General features: G+C 46.4%; 1 protein-coding gene across 1 annotated transcript in view; it reads left to right on the top strand.

Annotated features, from left to right (window-relative positions):
* LOC115149544 (metalloprotease TIKI1-like) overlaps positions 1–25039 on the top strand; it is a 137995-nt gene that overhangs the window by 109035 nt on the left and 3921 nt on the right. Inside the window, exons 5-6 of the mRNA XM_029692496.1 lie at positions 3805–3895; positions 19130–19408. Coding sequence (XP_029548356.1) covers positions 3805–3895; positions 19130–19408 — 370 coding nt within the window. The remainder of the gene's footprint in view (positions 1–3804; positions 3896–19129; positions 19409–25039) is intronic.

The raw sequence follows: 25039 nt of genomic DNA, 5'->3' as shown, positions 1-25039 counted from the left end.
CTATCTAGAACCATAGGGGGTTCTATCTAGAACCATAGGGGGTTCTATCTAGAACCATAGGGGTGCTATCTAGAACCATAGGGGTGCTATCTAGAACCATAGGGGTGCTATCTAGAACCATAGGGGTGCTATCTAGAACCATAGGGGTGCTATCTAGAACCATAGGGGTGCTATCTGTCCCCAATAGGAGAAACCTTCGGAGTACCCCGTTTATGTTGTTTCAGGGACTATAGGGGGATGTTGGAACTTAACTGTGTTGTTCTTCACTAGTTATATATTAGTCAGGGCCCTGTGGTAGTTAGGCTGTGGTAGTTAGGGCCCTGTGGTCGTTAGGGCCCTGTGGTAGTTAGGCCCCTGTGGTAGTTAGGCTGTGGTAGTTAGGCTGTGGTAGTTAGGGCCCTGTGGTAGTTAGGACCCTGTGGTAGTTAGGCTGTGGTAGTTAGGCTGTGGTAGTTAGGGCCCTGTGGTAGTTAGGGCCCTGTGGTAGTTAGGCTGTGGTAGTTAGGGCCCTGTGGTAGTTAGGCTGTGGTAGTTAGGGCCCTGTGGTAGTTAGGCTGTGGTAGTTAGGGCCCTGTGGTAGTTAGGGCCCTGTGGTAGTTAGGGCCCTGTGGTAGTTAGGCTGTGGTAGTTAGGGCCCTGTGGTAGTTAGGCTGTGGTAGTTAGGGCCCTGTGGTAGTTAGGCTGTGGTAGTTAGGGCCCTGTGGTAGTTAGGCTGTGGTAGTTAGGGCCCTGTGGTAGTTAGGCTGTGGTAGTTAGGGCCCTGTGGTAGTTAGGGCCCTGTGGTAGTTAGGGCCCTGTGGTAGTTAGGGCCCTGTGGTAGTTAGGCTGTGGTAGTTAGGGCCCTGTGGTAGTTAGGGCCCTGTGGTAGTTAGGCTGTGGTAGTTAGGCTGTGGTAGTTAGGGCCCTGTGGTAGTTAGGCTGTGGTAGTTAGGGCCCTGTGGTAGTTAGGGCCCTGTGGTAGTTAGGGCCCTGTGGTAGTTAGGCGGTGGTAGTTAGGCTGTGGTAGTTAGGGCCCTGTGGTAGTTAGGGCCCTGTGGTAGTTAGGCTGTGGTAGTTAGGGCCCTGTGGTAGTTAGGGCCCTGTGGTAGTTAGGCTGTGGTAGTTAGGCTGTGGTAGTTAGGGCCCTGTGGTAGTTAGGCAGTGGTAGTTAGGCTGTGGTAGTTAGGGCCCTGTGGTAGTTAGGCTGTGGTAGTTAGGGCCCTGTGGTAGTTAGGCTGTGGTAGTTAGGGCCCTGTGGTAGTTAGACTGTGGTAGTTAGGGCCCTGTGGTAGTTAGGCTGTGGTAGTTAGGCTGTGGTAGTTAGGACCTACAGGCCTGTGGTAGTTAGGCTGTGGTAGTTAGGACCTACAGGCCTGTGGTAGTTAGGCTCCATGAAAGGCTCTGACTTTGTTGACACACTGCCACGCTACATGGCTTAGTTTGTGAGGACAAGGAGAGCCTCCTTCCTTTTGTGACGTGCCGCAACCTGAACCAACAATGCTTCACTTCACCTAGAGAGTGGGGAGGGGGGGGGGGGGGGGGAGAAGAGGAGAGAAGAAGAGAGGAGGAGAGGAAAGGAGAGCTGGAGAGAGGAGGATCCCCTCTGTTTCCTTCTCTTCCTTCTCCACTGAAGCTGATCCACACTCTGTTTCCTTCTCCTCCACTGAAGCTGATCCACTCAGCTTCCTTCTCCTCCACTGAAGCTGATCCACTCAGCTTCCTTCTCCTCCACTGAAGCTGATCCACTCTGTTTCCTTCTCTTCCACTGAAGCTGATCCACTCTGTTTCCTTCTCTTCCACTGAAGCTAATCCACTCTGTTTCCTTCTCTTCCACTGAAGCTGATCCACTCAGTTTCCTTCTCTTCCACTGAAGCTGATCCTCTCTGTTTCCTTCTCTTCCACTGAAGCTGATCCAATCTGTTTCCTTCTCTTCCACTGAAGCTGATCCACTCTGTTTCCTTCTCTTCCACTGAAGCTGATCCACTCTGTTTCCTTCTCTTCCACTGAAGCTGATCCAGCCTCTGTTTCCTTCTCCTCCACTGAAGCTGATCCACTCAGCTTCCTTCTCTTCCACTGAAGCTGATCCAATCTCTTTCCTTCTCTTCCACTGAAGCTGATCCTCTCTGTTTCCTTCTCTTCCACTGAAGCTAATCGACTCTGTTTCCTTCTCTTCCACTGAAGCTGATCCACTCAGCTTCCTTCTCTTCCACTGAAGCTAATCCACTCTCTGTTTCTATAATTTACCACTGGCCATAGTCAGTTAGTTGTTAAACCACTAAACGTGCACATTAAGTTAAAAGCTCCCAGTCAGCGACTGACTCGATGACCCTTTATGTGTTTCGGGGCTTTTTTACTGATGAGAATCGATGTAACCAGAGTAATGGTGAAATAACCAGAGTAATGGTGAAATAACCAGAGTAATGGTGAAATAACCAGAGTAATGGCGAAATAACCAGGGTAATGGTGAAATAACCTGAGTAATGGTGAAATAACCAGGGTAATGGTGAAATAACCAGAGTAATAGTGAAATAACCAGAGTAATGGTGAAATAACCAGAGTAATGGTGAAATAACCAGGGTAATGGTGAAATAACCAGAGTAATGGTGAAATAACCAGAGTAATGGTGAAATAACCAGAGTAATGGCGAAATAGCCAGAGTAATGGTGAAATAACCAGCGTAATGGTGAAATAACCAGAGTAATGGTGAAATAACCAGCGTAATGGTGAAATAACCAGAGTAATGGTGAAATAACCAGAGTAATGGCGAAATAACCAGAGTAATGGTGAAATAACCAGGGTAATGGCGAAATAACCTGAGTAATGGTGAAATAACCAGCGTAATGGTGAAATAACCAGAGTAATGGTGAAATAACCAGCGTAATGGTGAAATAACCAGAGTAATGGTGAAATAACCAGAGTAATGGCGAAATAACCAGAGTAATGGTGAAATAACCAGGGTAATGGCGAAATAACCTGAGTAATGGTGAAATAACCAGGGTAATGGTGAAATAACGAGAGTAATGGTGAAATAACCAGAGCAATGGTGAAATAACCAGAGCAATGGCGAAATAACCAGAGTAATGGTGGAATAACCAGAGTAATGGTGAAATAACCAGAGCAATGGTGAAATAACCAGAGTAATGGTGAAATAACCAGGGTAATGGCGAAATAACCTGAGTAATGGTGAAATAACCAGGGTAATGGTGAAATAACGAGAGTAATGGTGAAATAACCAGAGCAATGGTGAAATAACCAGAGCAATGGTGAAATAACCAGAGCAATGGTGAAATAACCAGAGTAATGGTGGAATAACCAGAGTAATGGTGGAATAACCAGAGTAATGGTGGAATAACCAGAGTAATGGTGACATATCTCTCTTGGTTTGTTGTATTTCACTTGGACTACTCTGTGAGAGCTGAGATATAGATATATATATAGATATATATAGATATAGTGTTACAGTTAGTTAGCAAGTACTGCCACCCTCCTCTTCACGGCTCTGAGAGGGCTGGCTGGCAAAAGCTACCAGACCTAGTTTGCTTTAACCTGATCCTGTAGTGCCAGGTGGGCAGAGTTTGAACATTTGGGACTTTACTTTTGGTTCATTGCAACAGGCAAGCTCAATCAAGCACAGTTTAAGTATTTGAAAAGTTTTCAACTAGTATTTGAACGCAGGTCTGGTTGACTGAGTGGCACGTCATTGGTCATATTTGCGACGCTCATGTTGACTGATAGACGGGGTCCTGGGGCTTGCAGAGTCTCTGAAACAGAGAGACTGAAACAGAGACACCTAACCCTAACACGAGAACTGTGTTTTTATTGCAGGTCACTTCCTGGGCAACAACACAGTGATTGATGTGCTGAGGAATCAGGGCTATGAGGTGGAGCACACTCCTGCAGGGCAGCCCATTAACAGGTAATAATACACCCCTATCTGTCCTCACCAACACACAACCACTCCCCATGCTGTCTATCTGACTACCCACAATCACACCTCCACTCTACCCCCCACCGTACCCTCTCTATCTGACTACCCACAATCCCACTTCCACCTCCCCCACCGTACCCTCTCTATCTGACTACCCACAATCCCACCTCCACTCTACCCCCCCACCACACCCTCTCTATCTGACTACCCACAATCCCACCTCCACTCTACCTCCCCACCACACCCTCTCCATCTGACTACCCACAATCCCACCTCCACTCTACCCCCCCACCACACCCTCTCTATCTGACTACCCACAATCCCACCTCCACTCTACCCCCCCACCACACCCTCTCTATCTGACTACCCACAATCCCACCTCCACTCTACCCCCCCACCACACCCTCTCTATCTGACTACCCACAATCCCACCTCCACTCTACCCTCCCCCACCGCACCCTCTCTATCTGACTACCCACAATCCCACCTCCACTCTACCCTCCCCCACCGCACCCTCTCTATCTGACTACCCACAATCCCACCTCCACTCTACCTCCCCCACCGCACCCTCTCTATCTGACTACCCACAATCCCACCTCCACTCTACCCCCCCACCACACCCTCTCTATCTGACTACCCACAATCCCACCTCCACTCTACCCCCCACCACACCCTCTCTATCTGACTACCCACAATCCCACCTCCACTCTACCTCCCCACCGCACCCTCTCCATCTGACTACCCACAATCCCACCTCCACTCTACCCTCCCCCACCGCACCCTCTCTATCTGACTACCCACAATCCCACCTCCACTCTACCCTCCCCCACCGCACCCTCTCTATCTGACTACCCACAATCCCACTTCCACTCTACCTCCCCCACCGTACCCTGTGTGTCTGACTACCCACAATCCCACTTCCACTCTACCCTCCCCCACCGTACCCTGTGTGTCTGACTACCCTCCAATGTCTTCTGAAGACTCAATCTCTCCTCAAAGATGAATGTCTACAGATTGTTAATACCATTAATATGCCCTGAAGTAGACTTGTATAGACATGAGGAGCATTAAGGCAATTGAATGTTTCTAGACAGGAATGGCTTGTAAATCCATTTTGATGTGGATGTTTTGGCGAATTGAAAAATAAATGAACTAGCCAGTGTGTCAGAGACAGTGTAGTGGGAGGAGGTGGTGTTCAAATGAGGTCAGCGATAATAACAATGCTCATAGTATCGTAGCTACACTGCTAACCTCATTAGGCCTTGTTGTCTTCACGCTGGCTAACATCACGCTGGTCTTAAGGCTGGTTTACAGTTGGTCTGTCCATATGTCAGTAGACAGTTGTCGCGGTGACATCGTGAACATTCTATTGTCGTCCGACATCAAACTTGTCGTTGTCGTTATGGAAAAACTATAAAAACACAAAGAACGACAAGCTGCGTGACATCAGCAGTACGGTGGTACGAAATAGCAATAATGTTGTGTTTTAACTCCAATAAACCCATCTGTTTAAAAATGTATTTTAGTATATGTTAATCTAGCAAACCAGGCAACTAAAACTTTCTAAACATTTTTACATTTACATTTTAGTCATTTAGCAGACGCTCTTATCCAGAGCGACTTACAGTAAGTAGTGAATGCATACATTTCATACATTTTTTTAAATTCTGTACTGGTCCCCCGTGGGAATCGAACCCACAACCCTGGTGTTGCAAACACCATGCTCTACCAACTGGTTCGCTCTACCAACTGGTTGGTTTCTGGGTTGTTAGCTAGCTAGCTAGCGTTAAGTTAGCTGGTTAGCCAGTTCAAATAACGGCCATATCATAACTGACAACGTCTTAACTTAAGCTCATTTTAATTCATTATTACAGGAAAATAAACTCACAACAATATCATTATTTACAAGTTAATGGCGAGCTAATTACATTAAATAGTTTTACGGTTGTGAGTGTGATGAAATAAAAGCAGGGCTTTCTACCAAATAATTTTAGAACTCTCATTGCTCTCGTCGGTCTGGTAACCACGACAACGGACACAGCGACAGGGTCAAAGTTGAACCGACAGTCGCAGCGACGGTCTACGGACAGTCAACCGGAGTATAAATTAAATGACGTTTTGACCAGCAGCACTTGTTGCATTCTAATTGTCTACAGACAAAATATAAACCAACCTTTAGACCTGACTGCTACTATACATTATACACATTATAGATGATAGTATACACATTATACATGTTAGTATACAACATGATAGTATACACATTATACATGTTAATTTACAACATGATAGTATACACATTATACATGTTAGTGGTTAGAGCGTTGGACTAGTAACCGAAAGGTTGCAAGATCAAATCCCTGAGCTGACAAGGTACAAATCTGTCATTCTGTCCCTGAACAAGGCAGTTAACCCACTGTTCCCCGGTAGGTTGTCATTGTAAATAATACTTTGTTCTTAACTGACTTGACTAGTTAATAAATAAAAGTTAAATAAAAAAAATACATGTTAATATACAACATGTTAGTATACACATGATACATGTTAGTATACACATTATCCATGGTAGTATACACATTATACATGGTAGTATACAGATTATACAAATAGTATACACATTATACCAATAGTATACACATTATACATGGTAGTATACACATTATACAATTTACTATACAACATGATAGTTTAGACATTATACATGATAGTATACACATGATAGATGTTAGTATACAGATTATACATGATAGTTAACACATTATACATGTTAGTATACACATTATACATGGTAGTATACACATATATATTAGCATACACATTATACATGTTAGTTTACACATTATATAAATAGTATAAACATTATACATGGTAGTATACACAATATACATGGTAGTATACACATTATACAAATAGTATAAACATTGTACATGGTAGTATACACATTATACATGTTAGAATACACATTATACAAATAGTATACACATTATACATGTTAGTATACACATTATACAATTTGCTATACAACATGATAGTATACACATTATACATGATAGTATACACATGATAGATGTTAGTATACAGATTATACATGATAGTTAACACATTATACATGTTAGTATACACATTATACAAATAATATACACATTATACATGGTAGTATACACATTATACATATTAGTATACACATTATACATGTTAGTTTACACATGATACATGTCAGTATACACATTATACAAATAGTATACACATTATATAAATAGTATAAACATTGTACATGGTAGTATACACAATATACATGGTAGTATACACATTATACAAATAGTATAAACATTGTACATGGTAGTATACACATTATACATGTTAGAATACACATTATACAAATAGTATACACATTATACATGTTAGTATACACATTATACAAATAGTATACACATTATACATGTTAGTATACACATTATACAAATAGAATACACATTGTACATGGTAGTATACACATTATACATGGTAGTATACACATTATACATGTTAGAATACACATTATACAAATAGTATATACATTATACAATAGTATACACATAGTACATGTTATTATTATACACAAGACATAATTGAAGAAACTAAATAATTACTGCAAATATATTATACATTTTAAACACATTATAAGAAAGGGTTAAACTGTGACCTCCATCCCTAACTGGTCATTGTAAAATATTTGACCATTTGTACGTTCTGTTGTTTCAGGGCATAAGAATGTCTTCCTGTGGGGGCAAAGTGACCATAAAGCCCCAATGCCACACAGCCTGAATACAATCTGAGTATATAGCATGAACAGGCCCTATCCCACTATCCACATAATCAGCTACAGAACATCCCAAGGGTTCTTGTAAATTCAAACGTTCACAAGCCGAATGGACTCTTTGTGTGTTCAGAGCAGTAGTCTAGCAGTAGTCCTCCACTCCACAGGGCTCCTCCACTCCACACAGCTCCTCCACTCTACACAGCTCCTCCACTCCACACAGCTCCTCCACTCCACACAGCTCCTCCACTCCACACAGCTCCTCCACTCCACACAGCTCCTCCACTCTACACAGCTCCTCCACTCCACAGGGCTCCTCCACTCTACACAGCTCCTCCACTCCACAGGGCTCCTCCACTCCACACAGCTCCTCCACTCTACACAGCTCCTCCACTCCACACAGCTCCTCCACTCCACACAGCTCCTCCACTCTACACAGCTCCTCCACTCCACAGGGCTCCTCCACTCTACACAGCTCTTCCACTCCACAGGGCTCCTCCACTCCACACAGCTCCTCCACTCCACAGGGCTCCTCCACTCCACAGGGCTCCTCCACTCCACAGGGCTCCTCCACTCCACAGGGCTCCTCCACTCCACACAGCTCCTCCACTCCACAGGGCTCCTCCACTCCACACAGCTCCTCCACTCCACAGGGCTCCTCCACTCCACACAGCTCCTCCACTCCACAGGGCTCCTCCACTCCACAGGGCTCCTCCACTCCACAGGGCTCCTCCACTCCACACAGCTCCTCCACTCCACAGGGCTCCTCCACTCCACACAGCTCCTCCACTCCACAGGGCTCCTCCACTCACATTTACATTTACATTTTAGTCATTTAGCAGACGCTCTTATCCAGAGCAACTTACAGTAGTGAATGCATACATTTCATACAATTTCATACACAGCTCCTCCACTCCACACAGCTGCTCCACTACACACAGCTGCTCCACTACACAGGGCCCCTCCACTCCACACATGGAGTTTGAATGTTGATTTGTGCTGCTCTTACTCTGTTGTAATTGACAAAATGTTTTTAGTGGTCTATGTCCCCTGTCAGACTGGTGGTACAGCGTGATGCCAGTGTCTGGTGGTACAGCGTGATGCCAGTGTCTGGTGGTACAGCGCGATGCCAGTGTCTGGTGGTACAGTGCGATGCCAGTGTCTGGTGGTACAGCGTGATGCCAGTGTCTGGTACCAGTGTCTGGTGGTACAGCGTGATGCCAGTGTCTGGTGGTACAGCGTGATGCCAGTGTCTGGTGGTACAGCGTGATGCCAGTGTCTGGTGGTACAGTGTGATGCCAGTGTCTGGTACCAGTGTCTGGTGGTACAGCGTGATGCCAGTGTCTGGTGGTACAGCGCGATGCCAGTGTCTGGTGGTACAGCGTGATGCCAGTGTCTGGTGGTACAGCGTGATGCCAGTGTCTGGTACCAGTGTCTGGTGGTACAGCGTGATGCCAGTGTCTGGTGGTACAGCGCGATGCCAGTGTCTGGTGGTACAGCGTGATGCCAGTGTCTGGTGGTACAGCGTGATGCCAGTGTCTGGTGGTACAGCGCGATGCCAGTGTCTGGTGGTACAGCGTGATGCCAGTGTCTGGTGGTACAGCGTGATGCCAGTGTCTGGTACCAGTGTCTGGTGGTACAGCGTGATGCCAGTGTCTGGTGGTACAGCGTGATGCCAGTGTCTGGTACCAGTGTCTGGTGGTACAGCCTGATGCCAGTGTCTGGTGGTACAGCCTGATGCCAGTGTCTGGTGGTACAGCGTGATGCCAGTGTCTGGTGGTACAGCGTGATGCCAGTGTCTGGTACCAGTGTCTGGTGGTACAGCGTGATGCCAGTGTCTGGTACCAGTGTCTGGTGGTACAGCGTGATGCCAGTGTCTGGTGGTACAGCGTGATGCCAGTGTCTGGTGGTACAGCGTGATGCCAGTGTCTGGTGGTACAGCGTGATGCCAGTGTCTGGTACCAGTGTCTGGTGGTACAGCGTGATGCCAGTGTCTGGTGGTACAGCGTGATGCCAGTGTCTGGTGGTACAGTGTGATGCCAGTGTCTGGTGGTACAGCGTGATGCCAGTGTCTGGTGGTACAGCGTGATGCCAGTGTCTGGTGGTACAGCGTGATGCCAGTGTCTGGTGGTACAGCGTGATGCCAGTGTCTGGTGGTACAGCGTGATGCCAGTGTCTGGTACCAGTGTCTGGTGGTACAGCGTGATGCCAGTGTCTGGTGGTACAGCGTGATACCAGTGTCTGGTGGTACAGCCTGATGCCAGTGTCTGGTGGTACAGCATGATGCCAGTGTCTGGTGGTACAGCCTGATGCCAGTGTTCTATGTAACTTAACATAAACACATGATGGAACAATCATGCTATTTTTTTAGACCTTACAACTGGAACCTCCATCAGAAGCTAGCCATCAGAACCTAGCCAGCTAATTAGCTACTAGCTATTTAGTTATTGTTAGCCACTGCTAGTGGTTTTTACCTTTAGCTCGGACTCCAGCCGCTTTAGCCCTGATAGCCCGGATAATACCTGCCAGTCTGCACAGCGCGATATCAGCCCTGAGCATATCGGACTGCTTTTTTCCCCCACTACATCACCGGATTCCTGCCGCAAGCTCTGGACAATTACACCGGATCTTCGCAGCTAGCTAGCTGCTACCGAGTGGCTATTGTGGCTAATGCCCTTGTCCAGACACATGCACCAGTTAGCCTCGAGCTAGCCTCGAGCTAGGCCCATCTCCCGGCTAGCAAACGAAGTACTCCAGCTACAATACCTCTCTTGCCAATTGGCCTGGACCCTTTGTCGACGCGGGGCCCCGCCAATCCATCACGACTTATCTGCTGGTCTGCTGACATAATTCGGCCGATGTGCTCACAACCGGCCTCTGCTTCGTGGATGTTGGTGATGATCCATCTGCTAGCCTCTGCCAGCTAGCTTCCTGAACACCGTCTCTCCCGCTCGTCTAGCACAGTAATCGACTACCGAACGGCTCCGTGTAGTGGAGTATATCAAAATGTCATCAATATACACCACTACACCCTGCCCGTGCAGGTCCCTGAAAATCTCATCTACAAAGGCTTGGAAGACTGATGGAGCATTCATCAACCCGTACGGCATGACGAGGTACTCATAGTGCCCTGAGGTGGTACTGAACGCCGTCTTCCACTCGTCTCCCTCCCGGATACGCACCAGGTTGTAAGCGCTCCTGAGATCTAGTTTGGTGAAGAAGCGCACCCCGTGCATTGACTCTATTGCTGTGCCTATGAGCGGTAGCGGGTAACTATACCTCACAGTGATCTGATTCAGACCCCGATAGTCAATACACGGGCGCAGACCTTCATCCTTCTTCTTCACAAAAAAAGAAACTCGAGGAGGCGGGTGAAGTGGAGGACCAAATGTACCCCTGACGCAGGGATTCGGAGACATATGTTTCCATAGCCACCATCTCCACCGGTGAGAGGGGATTACACGTGACTCCTGGGAAGTGCAGCGTCTACCAGGAGATTTATCGCACAATCGCCCCGTCGATGAGGTGGTAATTGAGTCGCCTTTTTTTTGGAGAAGGCAAGAGCCAAATCGGCATATTCAGGGGGAATGTGCACGGTGGAGACCTGGTCTGGACTCTCCACCGTAGTAGCACCAACGAAAACCCCTAAACACCTCCCTGAGAACTCTCGCGACCACCCCGTGAGAGCCCCCTGTGGCCAAGAAATAGCAGGGTTATGACAAGCTAACCAGGGTAGGCCCAGCACCACGGGAAACGCAGGAGAGTCAATAAGGAAGAGACTAATTCTCTCCTTGTGCCCCCCCCCTGCGTCACCATGCCCAAAGGCGCGGTGACCTACCTAATCAACCCTGACCCTAAGGGTGGACTATCTAAGGCGTGAACGGGGAAGGGCACAGCCACGGGAACGATGGGGATCCCTAAACTATGGGCTAACGCTCTAAATAAAATTCCCTTTCTGGTATTCTTCTGTGCTGTTTTTGGGCCCATCTGTATGAGTTTCTGATGTTGTACAGCTCACTGGGCTGTGAATGTGTGGTTGTTTCCAGGTCTGTTCTTTTGAGGAACAACATAATTTGGCTGTGATCAGACAGAGGTGTTAGTGGCTTGACGGTGAATGAGCTGAGAGAGAAAGGGTCCATGTCTGTGATCATATAGTCTACTGTACTGTGGCCAAGAGGTGAGCAGGAGGTGAATCTCCCCAAAGAGTCCCCCCGTAACCTACCATTGACAAAGTACAGACCCAGGCTTCTACAGAGCTGCAAAAGATCCCTTTCGTTGTTGTTGACGGTGCTGTCACTGTCGTTTCTATGGGGGAGATTAAGACAATTAGAAACAGTATGGGCTGTAATAAAGCTGTCCCCTCGTGTGCTCGTTAGATCAGGTAGTGTTCCTGTGCGCACATTTGTGTCCCCACAGATGAGCACATTTCTCTGGGCCTGGAAATGGCACGTCTCTTCCTCAAGGGCGGGGAAGATCTCCTCTGAGTAATATGGGGATTCTGAGGGGGGGATATATATTGCGCAAAGGAACACATCTTTTTCTGTCAGTACAAGTTCTTTTTTCAGTTTTAATCAAATGTGATATTTGCCCATTTTGAGGGGATCAATTAGATGTTGTAGTTGGGATTTGTACCAAATGATCAATCCTCCAGAGTCTCTGCCTCTATTGACAGAGCTGTGTTTCTGTGACGGCACAATGACCTCTCTGTAGCCTGTGGGACAGTGAGTGACAACGTCAGCCTTACACCATGTCTCCTGCAGAATGATGACGTCAACATCTTTCAGATTGTTGTTGAACTCCAGTGCTAAACTCTTCAGACCAAAGGTTGAATGTTCCACATGCTAACTGATAGGTTGATGAGTTTAGACCCTGAATGTTCCACATGCTAACTGATAGGATGATGAGTTTAGGCCCTGAATGTTCCACATGCTAACTGATAGGTTGATGAGTTTAGACCCTGAATGTTCCACATGCTAACTGATAGGTTGATGAGTTTAGACCCTGAATGTTCCACATGCTAACTGATAGGATGATGAGTTTAGGCCCTGAATGTTCCACATGCTAACTGATAGGTTGATGAGTTTAGACCCTGAATGTTCCACATGCTAACTGATAGTGATTTCATGTTGCAGAAAGAAAAAATAGCAGTCAGAAATACAGTAACTACTAACTAATAAGTTGTTAAGAGATAAACAGGATAACAGCTAACATTGTTTCTGTTATATATATAAATATTCCTATTCATTGATCAAGTAAATTCTAGTACAGTGTGTGTGTGTGTGTGTGTGTGTGTGTGTGTGTGTGTGTGTGTGTGTGTGTGTGTGTGTGTGTGTGTGCGTGTGTGTGTTGTGTTTGTGTGCATGCGTCCGTGTGTGTATAGTGCAGTTTAGTCCAGATGTATTGGAGGAGCTGTTTAATCTCACTTAATCCTACAGGGTTCTCCTGTCCTCTGACGACCTCTGCGTAGCAGCGCTGGTCCTGCTGCTGGGCCCTGTGGAGTGGAGGGGGGCCAGGTCTTGGCCGGGGGGCTTCCTCTCTGGTCTGGTAGAGGTGGTGGTCTGGTAGTAGGCTGGGCCCTGTGGAGTGGAGGGGGGCCAGGTCTGGGCCGTGGGGCTTCCTCTCTGGTCTGGTAGAGGTAGAGGTGGTGGTCTGGTGTGAGGTAGTAGGTGGGCCCTGTGGAGTGGAGGGGGGCCAGGTCTGGGCCGTGGGGCTTCCTCTCTGGTTTGGTATGGGTGGTGAGGGGTAGTAGGCTGGGCCCTGTGGAGTGGAGGGGGGCCAGGTCTGGGCCGTGGGGCTTCCTCTCTGGCCTGGTAGAGGTGGTGGTCTGGTAGTAGGCTGGGCCCTGTGGAGTGGAGGGGGGCCAGGTCTGGGCCGTGGGGCTTCCTCTCTGGCCTGGTAGAGGTGGTGGTCTGGTAGTAGGCTGGACCCTGTGGAGTGGAGGGGGGCCAGGTCTGGGTTGTGGTGAGGGGCTGCAGCTTCTCTCTGGGAGTCTCTACAGTCTGTTCTCTGTGCTGTAGCACCCTCTTGATGACAGACAACTCCTTTGCCATCTCCTCCTTTACCTCCACTAGCTCTCTCCTCATGGTGACCTTTACCTCCTCCAGAGCTGTGGTAAGGCTCTCTCCTCATGGTGGTCTTTACCTCCTCAAGAGCTGTGGTAAGGCTCTCTCCTCATGGTGACCTTTACCTCCTCCAGAGCTGTGGTAAGGCTCTCTCTCAGCTCCTGGACAGAGTTCTTCAGCTGGGTCCTGCACTGGTTGATCTGGTCCTGTAGAAGCTCTGTGTCTGGGCTGGTGGTGGTGTAGCTGGGGGGCTGCTCCTTCAGCTCAGTAACCCATACCTCTAACAGAGCCAGCCTGTCTCTCAGCAGGCTGATGGTAGTGTGGTCTTGGCTCTGGTGGTTGTAGGCAGGCAGGGGGGAGGATAGTCCTGTTGTTGGGGTGCCTGAGGTGAGGGGAGAGGTCGGGGTGCTGTCCTTGTCTTTTTTGCTTTCCGCGTTAGGGTGGGGAAGTCCTGCACAACAGAGCTGAGTGCAGCCTCACTGCCCTGGACCATGATAGTGCCGTTCAGAAACCTGTTTTCCTGGTCCTTATCGCTGTCCTCAAAAATGTGGATTTGCCTTCCCTTGCAGATAACTTTCTTTGTGGTAAAGCTGAAATGCCTGGTTACAGCTGTATGCCAGGCAGTAGTGTGGTCTGTGTAAAATAACAGGTTTGTAACAGTCCCGTTTTGTGAGCAGTCGGCATAACAACGTTTTTGGGTTCTCCCTCTGAATTCTGTGTTTAAAGTTGATTCTTCCCTTCTCTGATTTGATTTCTGCTGGCTATTAAAAAGAAACAGGGGGGAAAGTCTCAGTCTCTGCTGTTGCTGCTAGCGCTGCCTCAGTGGCCATGATGCGATGGTTACCACCAGTAAACAGTTAGTGCTAGACGATAAGCTAACGGTAAGCTAATCGTGTCAATCTCTCTCTTAACAACCAGACAGTTATGTAATGAAACAGCAGGGAGCAGGTCTCGAACCCTCGACCTTCAAGCCCGAAGTCCGGCACGCTATCGACTGTGCCGCAAAAGCATGCTCGTCCGGCAGAGTTGATATCCGCGCTTATAAACCCAGGGTCGTTACAGTTATAACAAGTCAGGAGCTGTTCTTCTGCATGACTTCTCTCTCTCTCTCTCTCTCTCTCTCTCTCTCTCTCTCTCTCTCTTTCTCTCTTTCTCTCTATTAGTCTCTCTCACTCTATTAGTCTCTCTCTCTATTAGTCTCTCTCTCTCTCTCTCTCTCTCACTCTATTAGTCTCTCTCTCTATTAGTCTCTCTCTCTATTAGTCTCTCTCTCTCTCTCTCTCTCTCTCTATTAGTCTCTCTCTCTCTATTAGTCTCTCTCTATTAGTGTCTCTCTCTCTCTCTCTCTCTCTCTCTCTCTCTCTATTAGTCTCTCTCTCTCTCTATTAGTCTTTCTGCACCTGGCTTCAGAAGGATCATACTATCCCATACCTGTATTCATAAGTAGCACAGAGGAGCTATGATCACCTGTTTTGAGTTAGTAATTTCCAGGCTGGTGTCCACTGTTCACAGGGCTGGTAGGTTACTTTGTAAATGTAGGTCTAATCCGTTACAATTACTAGTTACATGTCCAAAATTATAATCAGTAATGTAACTTTTAGATTACTTTCCCCTTAAGAGGCATTAGAAGATGACAAACTGAATATTACCAATTGAATGACTATCTATTGCAGGATAAATCAATGTTAGAGTTTACATAGCTGGCCATATGTGGATGTTGCATTATGGGTTGGGTAAGTAGGCTTCTTCTAACCCGTCGTAATACAGCTAATAATATGATTAGTGTCATATCTGCTCCCGTTCTTCTCCCGCTCTGCTCCCGCTCTTCCCCCAACCTTCCCCCGCCCTGCCTCCGACCTGCTCCCGCTCTGCTCCCGCTCTTCTCCCGCTCTTCCCCCGCTCTTGCCCCGCCCTGCCTCCGACCTGCTCCCGCTCTTCTCCCGCTCTGCTCTCGCTCTTCTCCCGCTCTTCTCCCGCTCTTCCCCCGCCCTGCCTCCGACCTGCTCCCGCTCTTCTCCCGCTCTGCTCTCGCTCTGCTCCCGCTCTTCCCCCAACCTTCCCCCGCCCTGCCTCCGACCTGCTCCCGCTCTGCTCCCGCTCTTCCCCCAACCTTCCCCCGCCCTGCCTCCGACCTGCTCCCGCTCTTCTCCCGCTCTGCTCCCGCTCTTCCCCCGCTCTTGCCCCGCCCTGCCTCCGACCTGCTCCCGCTCTGCCCCCGCTCTGCTCCCGCTCTGCTCCCGCTCTGCCCCCGCTCTGCTCCCGCTCTTCCCCCGCTCTTGCCCCGCCCTGCCTCCGACCTGCTCCCGCTCTGCCCCCGCTCTGCTCCCGCTCTGCTCCCGCTCTGCTCCCGCTCTTCTCCCGCTCTTCCTCCCCGGCGCTTGAGGGCGCCAGGCTGCCCTGCATCACACCTGCCTTCCTTCATCACGCGCATCAGCGATATTGGATTCACCTGAACTCAATCACCACCTGTTTATTACCTCCCTTATATTTGTCAGTTCCCTTGCTCTGTTCCCCCGCTGATGCATTAATTGTAATTTTTTATGTTTGTTTGTGTTACTCGTTTGCTGACGCTGTTCCTGTCTCGTTCCATGTCCGTTCGTTATTAAATGTTTGACTCCCCATGCTTCGTCTCTCCAGCGTCATCCCATGTGACAATTAGGCTATATCTTTACATTGAAAACCAAGTCTATCAGAATTCCAGTCATTCCAATTCATTTAATAACATTTGATCTTGAGGAATAGGACTTTAAAATATAGAAATATAGATTAGCCTTTTTTTTTTTTTACCTGAGCATAACCCCAAAAACTAAGGACTTATTAGCCTACTCTGTTGTTTATGATTGTGTTGTCATGGACGACTGATTGGGCTCATTGGTTCCAGTTGTAAAATAAATGCTGCGCTCGTGGAACGGCCTGCTTTGAGCACTACTGAAAAGGGCTATTTACATGGGAAACCCGAATTCCATATGCTGCGTTTGCTACAGGAATATATTGTTTACCTTTTAGTTTGGTGACACTTTGATATCTTGATAACATGCAGCTGATTAAATCTATCAAAGTGTGCGAGTTTGTGTCTGTTAGGCCTATGGATATATATACTTTTTTTTTCTCGATCAGCAAGAAATAGATTGAACAATAAAAGCCCCATTCGCGGTTTTCTTAAAACAAACTGTTTTTTTTTTGGACAGTATGGAGCACAACACCACGGAGGAGTCACAGGCGTCGTAGTGAACAGACCAAAGCGCTTCGTGTTGAGCGCCCATCTTTTATTTTTGAATGGAAAAGGCTTCACTTCACAAAGAAAAACAAATGACAGCCAAACAGTTCTGTCAGGTATCCTAACACACTAAATATAAATTAACCACACACAAAACCCAAAGGAAAACAGGCTACCTAAGTATGGCTCCCAATCAGAGACAACGAAAGACACCTGCCTCCTGATTGGAAACCATACTCGGCCAAACATGGAAAATGAAACATAGAAATAGAAAACTAGAACAAAATCCCCTAGAACCAAAAAAAAAAAAACACACAAGTCAACCCCCTTACCACGCCCTGACCATACTACTATGGCATATGACCCTTTTCACTGGTCAGGACGTGACAGGTGGAGTTTAGAAGGGATGAACTCTCTCAAACTGTTATTCCATAGAGGCTGGGATTTGTACTATACAGCTGTTGCAAGAGCGCATTTTTCACTGACTGTCCACTGAACGCAAAAACAATGATTGAAAGGCAGCTAAAAATGTCTTCAATTCAAACATTACTGGGTTAAAATACGCATACTGTATACAAAAACATACGGAATACAACTAATATTGAGTTGCAACCACTTTTGCCCTCAGAATTCCACAGGGATGCTGGTCCATGTTGACTCCAATACTTTAGTTGTGTCAAGTTGACTGGAGGACCATTCATGATTCACACAAGAACCTGTTGAGCGTGAAAAACTCAGCAGCGTTGCAGTTCTTGACATACTCAAACTGGTGTGCCTGGCACCTACTACCATACCCCATTCGAAGGCACTTCAATCTTTTGTCTTGCCCATTCACCCTTTGAATGACACACATACACAATCCATGTCTCCATTGTCTCAAGGCTTAAAAATCCTTCTTTAACCTGTCTCCTCCCCTTCATCTACACTGATTGAAGTGGATTTAACAAGTGACATCAATAAGGGATCATAGATTCCACCCTGGATTCACCTGGTCAGTCTATGTCATGGAAAGAGCAGGCGTTCTTAATGTTTTGTACGCTCCATGTACATTTGAACAGCCATCTACAACAACTACAATCCGTAAGGCACAAATAGCTAAATGAGAGAGCAGCAGTGTGATTCACATGAATGCGCTATGTAGATGTCAATAATAAGTGATATCCGTATAGCCGTAGACTACACCACTGCTGTCATCCTGACCTCCAAGCGTTTATTCAAGTTGGATAATCTTTGGATGTCGACAGCAGTCGCACCATTGGAAGACATAGCTTGGACTGTAGCCTTCTATTCCTGCAATTCATCAAACACATCTGGTCTGTCATCATAGTGGTCTCTGATTGGTGGTCATCATTTGGTGTGTCATCATAGTGATCTCTGATTGGTGGTCATCATTTGGTGTGTCATCATAGTGGTCTCTGATTGGTGGTCATCATTTGGTGTGTCATCATAGTGGTCTCTGATTGGTGGTCATCATTTGGTGTGTCATCATAGTGGTCTCTGATTGGTGGTCATCATTTGGTCTGTCATCATAGTGGTCTCTGATTGGTGGTCATCATTTGGTGTGTCATCATAGTGGTCTCTGATTGGTGGTCATCATTTGGTCTGTCATCATAGTGGTCTCTGATTGGTGGTCATCATTTGGTGTGTCATCATAGTGGTCTCTGATTGGTGGTCATCATTTGGTGTGTCATCATAGTGGTTAGTCTCTGATTGGTGGTCATCATTTGGTGTGTCATCATAGTGGTTAGTCTCTGATTGGTGGTCATCATTTGGTGTGTCATCATAGTGGTCTCTGATTGGTGGTTGTGGGCAGACTCGCGCAGGTGTTACCAACAAAATTAAACTTACGCCTTTTTTTAACATTTTGATTTGAATATCATTGAGAAAACAGAAAGGTGTCCAAAAATGTGTTTCGCAAACATCCTTTCGGAATTTAAAAGTCATTCTTGAAGTAATAATATACTTTCTTCAAAAGTATCTGATTACAATATCTTTGCTGGTAATTTAACAGATTACAGTTACAGTTTTTGGATATTCCGTTACATGTCATCCATTCATCCCCAACCATGACTGTTCAGATGTTATTAAATCCAAGTCCTTTTAACAACCTTTTCCTATTTCTAACATTACTCTCTCCATCACCACAGTCGATCGATATCGGCCCCCGACCAGACGGGTCGTTCTCTGGGTCAGAACCTGGATGAGTCCCCTTACCTGGAGCCTTTCCTCCACGAACTTCATGATGAGGAGCAACAGCACCCTCTGCAGGACAACCCATTACCCCACATACTGCTGCCTCATCACTCCCACAGCCTGGAGCTGATGGACAAGATGGACCGTAAGCTGAAGAAGAAACGACGTACCAAACAGAGGAAACACCAGAGAAACGGACAGTTTAATGACCTCTGGGTCCGCATCGAAGAGAGGTGAGATGTGTGTTACTGATCTATTGAGAAAAGCCCTAAAGATTTTAGTACTACAATGATATAAGTGTACGTCAGTTGGGTCGTAGGTTCAATTCCCACAGAGATCGCTTTGGATAAAAGCATCTGCTAAATTGTATATATTAAATAACTATGGGTGGTGATTAGCATACCAGCATCTTATTGGTTCGGCACGTTTCCTAGTGGTTAGAGTGTTGGGCCGGCAACCTAAAGGTTGCTAGATTGAATCCCTGAGCTGACAAGGTAAAAATCTGTCATCCTGAACATGGCAGTTAACCCACTGTTCCTAGGCTGTCATTGAAAATAAGAATTTGTTCTTAACTGACTTGCCAAGTTAAATAAATACAATTATTATGAAGTTATGTTCCTTAAAATGTGACATCACAGGTTTTTACATTCACCTCATCTAGATGTCAAGACAGTTGGTCCAGGGGGGGTTCAGTTGAGTAGCAAATCTTGTCCTAGGTAGCTATCGCTTTATGGCTTAAGTCTGGCCAGTGTACTTGTCAGTACTGGGTGTTACTGCTCTGTCAAGGGAGATCTAACCTTTAACTGACACTTCCTGTTAGAGACCATGGCAGGCACAACCACCAATCATATCACATCACAACCACCAATCATATCACATCACAACCACCCCATGAGATATTTTTTTTTTTTACCCCCAACATACATGTTATTTATGGGAATTTGTCAAGAATGTTTCTCTACTGGTTCAGTGTTATGGAAAGGAAATACATCCAGGAAGATTGTAACTGCAGGCAAGAGAACTTTGTGACAAAAACATGATCCTATTTTCAGAAATTTGACTAAGATCACAAAGAGAGCATTGTTGAATTTGCTATAAAGAATAACCACACAATTGTTACATGGTTGATTCTCTTACTGACTGGTTATATATAAATATAGGGTCAGTTTCCTAAACCCGGGACTGAAAAGCTCAATGGAAAATGTCAATTAAAATGGAAACCAGCCTTTAGTTTAATATAAAATATCCAGGAATTATCATAGACATAAGTCATGTTATAGCTTGACCGATTTAGCTTTTTAACTGTCAAGCCTGACAAAGGGATGAATGCTAAATTCAAAATAATCATTTTTTAGTTATTTTAATTGAACAAGTACATTCAGTTGTCTTCCTCCACGCGGCCAATAGTAGTTGTCAAATCTATCCTGAGGCAAATGGGGCAATGGGTGGAAACTGGCTCCAGATTCGAACCGGCCAATCGTTTATCCTCTTTCTTGTTGACACAGATGGAGAGTATGAATGTAATTTACAATTTCAAACACTGAAACAATTTATCCCTACTTCTATTTCTGTGTTTCTGCCTGCTGAAAGTCCAGGACCTGTCAGACGGACGGCTCGCTCCAGTCCTCGAAGGCCCCCTAGCAGCCAGAAACCGCCTGTTTCTCAGACTTTATTTATTTATTCTACATGGAAAATAAAGCTGAACATTTAGTATGCTATTCCCTATGGGCGCTGGTCAACAGTAGTGCACCCTATTCCCTATGGGCGCTGGTCACTATAAAGGGAATGGGGACAGAGCCATAGACAATCCCAGTCCTGAAATGAAAATCTCCTGATGTTTCTAGACACATGTAGTCTACTTCAGGTCTGGAAAATGTTTTCATTTGGAACATTTTCATTAATATTCTGTACTTGGATCCAGGAACGGTAGCCTGCAGAGTTTTCCTCTAAACATATGGCAGTTTGTCCCAAAATGGCACCCTATATAGTGTACTACTTTAGACCAGAACCCTATATAGTGCACTACTTTAGACCAGAGCCCTATGGAACCCTATTCCCTATATATAGTGCACTACTTTAGACCAGAGCCCTATGGAACCCTATTCCCTATATATAGTGCACTACTTTAGACCAGAGCTCTATGGAACCCTATTCCCTATATAGTGCACTACTTTAGACCAGAGCCCTATAGAACCCTATTCCCTATATAGTGCACTACTTTAGACCAGAGCCCTATGGAACCCTATTCCCTATATATAGTGCACTACTTTAGACCAGAGCCCTATGGGCCCTAATGCACTATTTAGGAAATATGGTTCCATTTGGAATGCTCCCTAGTCATCCCAGGACTGCTGACTCCTGGTCCATTATACATTCACCACTTTAACCGGGTCCAGTCCTTTCCTTTCAACTTGAAATATGTGGCAATTACAACTTCAATTGAACATTGTATAATACATTTAATTTGATTTTTAGAATTTCTGTATATTTTTTATTTTCTTTACTAATGGAAGCTAGTTTCTGGGTTGGCTTTTTCGCTCAACCAATAACGGCAGGCAGAGAAACCGGTGTGTTTGTTGTGATTGGCTGAGACCCAGCCAGCCCATCCCCAGTTCCTGGTTCTAATAGGCTACGTTAAACAGGACTCTTTTCAAGCCATTTCGCCTGGTGGGAGCGGTGCTATAGATTGGCCATAGATTTCAGCATACATACGGATGAGTCAGTCAGTGCCGATAACTAGCTGAGCACTCGTTCATGTCCGGATTGGGTAATCTATTCAACACATCGCTAAACCGTAGAGTACAGACTCGGGCCACAGAATAGAAAGAAGCTAAACAAATTATTTTTGGGTTCCAATTTCGCATTGTTTAAAGTTGAGATATATCATTCACGCAAAGTAATGAGACTGGGTGTGTAAATATGGTAAAATTGGTCTCATGTATAGGCCCTCGAAAACAAACTAAATGAAACTAAACCCATCAGATTAACAGTTTTTAATGAAGCCAGCAACGCAAATAATTAACCTCAGTGATTGACAGGTATCCTATATACACTACATTACTACATTTACCGAAAGTATGTGGACAGCTGCTCGTCCAACATCTCATTCCAAAATCATGGTCATTAATATGGAGTTGGTCCCCCCCTTTGCTGCTATAACATCCTCCACTCTTCAGGGAAGGCATTAATATGGAGTTGGTCCCTCCTTTGCTGCTATAACATCCTCCACTCTTCAGGGAAGAGCTTTCCACTAGATGTTGGAACATTGCTGCGGGGACTTGCTTCCATTCAGCCACAAGAGCATTAGTGAGGTCAGGCACTGCTGTTGGGTGATTAGGCCTGGCTCACAGTCGGCGTTTCAATTCATCCCAGAGGTGTTTGATGGGGTTGAGGTCAGGGTTCTGTGTAGGCCAATCAAGTTCTTCCACACCGATCCCGACAAACCATTTCTGTATGGACATCGCTTTGTGCAAGGGGGCATTGTCATGCTGAAACAGGAAAGGGCCTTCCCCAAACTGTTGCCACAAAGTTGGAAAGCACAGAATCATCTATAATGTCATTGTATACTGTAGCGTTAAGATTTTCCTTCACTGGAACTAAGGGGCCCGAACCATGAAAAAACAGCCCCAGACCATTATTCCTCCTCCACCAAACTTTACAGTTGGCACTATGCATTCGGGCAGGTAGTATTCTCCTGACATCCGCCAAACCCAGATTCGTCCGTCGGACTGCCAGATGGTGAAGCGTGATTCATCACTCCAGAGAACGTGTTTCCACTGCTTCAGAGTCCAATGGTGGCGAGCTTTACACCACTTGGCATTGAGCATTGTGATCTTAGGCTTGTGTGTGGCTTCTCGGTCCTTAAAACCCATTTCATGAAGCTCCCGACAAACAGTTCTTGTGCTGAGGTTGTTGCTTCCAGAGGCAGTTTGGAACTCGGTAGTGAATGTTGTAAACGAGGACAGATTTTTACACGCTACGCGCTTTAACACTCGTCGGTCCCGTTCTGTGAGTTTGTGTGGCCTACCACTTCGTGGCTGAGCCGTTGTTGCTCCTAGACGTTTCCACTTCACAATAACAGCACTTACAGTTGACCCGGGGGCAGCTCTAGCAGGGCAGAAATTTGACAAACTGACTTGTTGGAAAGGTGGAATCCTATGACGGTCCCACGTTGAAAGTCATTGAGCTCTTCAGTACGGGCCATTCTACTGCCAATGTTTGTCTATGGAGATTGCATGGTTGTGTGCTCATTTTTATACACCTGTCAACAACGGGTGTGGCTGAAAAAGCTGAATCCACTCATTTGAAGGGGTGTCCACATACTTTTGTATATAAAGTGTATATTATACATTGTTTACTTTTGGGAAAGCTACCAAGTGGCTGGAACAGTTATCTACTGTTAATTTGAATAAATGTAAATTATGTTCTTATATCAAAGATTGTCAACTATACAGTATAAACCCACTAGAGCTTAATTTACCAATGAGGTCCCAGGCGGAGGGTTCACAACTGAACGTGGACGCGCATTGAATCCAACACCTACAGTCCACTACCTGACAACAGTCCACTACCTGGCAACAGTCCACCACCTGACAACAGTCCACCACCTGACAACAGTCCACTACCTGACAACAGTCCACTACCTGGCAACAGTCCACTACCTGACAACAGTCCACTACCTGACAACAGTCCACTACCTGACAACAGTCCACTACCTTGCAACAGTCCACTACCTGGCAACAGTCCACTACCTGACAACAGTCCACTACCTGACAACAGTCCACTACCTGACAAGAGTCCACTACCTGACTACCTGACAACAGTCCACTACCTGACAACAGTCCACTACCTGACTACCTGGCAACAGTCCACTACCTGACAACAGTCCACTACCTGACAACAGTCCACCACCTGACAACAGTCCACTACCTGGCAACAGTCTACTACCTGACAACCTGATAACAGTCCACTACCTGGCAACAGTCCACTACCTGACAACAGTCCACTACCTGACAACAGTCCACTACCTGGCAACAGTCCACTACCTGACAACAGTCCACTACCTGACAACAGTCCACTACCTGACAACAGTCCACCACCTGACAACAGTCCACCACCTGACAACAGTCCACTACCTGACAACAGTCCACTACCTGGCAACAGTCCACTACCTGGCAACAGTCCACTACCTGACAACAGTCCACTACCTGACAACAGTCCACTACCTGACAACAGTCCACTGCCTGACAACAGTCCACTACCTGGCAACAGTCCACTACCTGACAACAGTCCACTGCCTGACAACAGTCCACTACCTGGCAACAGTCCACTACCTGACAACAGTCCACTACCTGACAACAGTCCACTACCTGGCAACAGTCCACTACCTGACAACAGTCCACTACCTGACAACAGTCCACTACCTGACAACAGTCCACTACCTGACTACCTAACAACAGTCCACTACCTGACAACAGTCCACCACCTGGCAACAGTCCACTACCTGACAACAGTCCACTACCTGACAACAGTCCACCTGACAACAGTTCCACTACCTGACAACAGTCCACTACCTGATAACAGTCCACTACCTGACTACCTAACAACAGTCCACTACCTGACAACAGTCCACCACCTGGCAACAGTCCACTACCTGACAACAGTCCACTACCTGACAACAGTCCACTACCTGACAACAGTCCACCACCTGGCAACAGTCCACTACCTGACAACAGTCCACTACCTGACAACAGTCCACCACCTGACAACAGTCCACCTGACAACAGTCCACTACCTGACAACAGTCCACTACCTGACAACAGTCCACCACCTGACAACAGTCCACTACCTGGCAACAGTCCACC

This window comes from Salmo trutta, chromosome 15, assembly GCF_901001165.1.
Source record: "Salmo trutta chromosome 15, fSalTru1.1, whole genome shotgun sequence".
Classification (NCBI taxonomy): domain Eukaryota; kingdom Metazoa; phylum Chordata; class Actinopteri; order Salmoniformes; family Salmonidae; genus Salmo; species Salmo trutta.
Note: the sequence above shows the minus strand (reverse complement) of the source record. Positions and strands in the feature narration are given on the sequence as shown.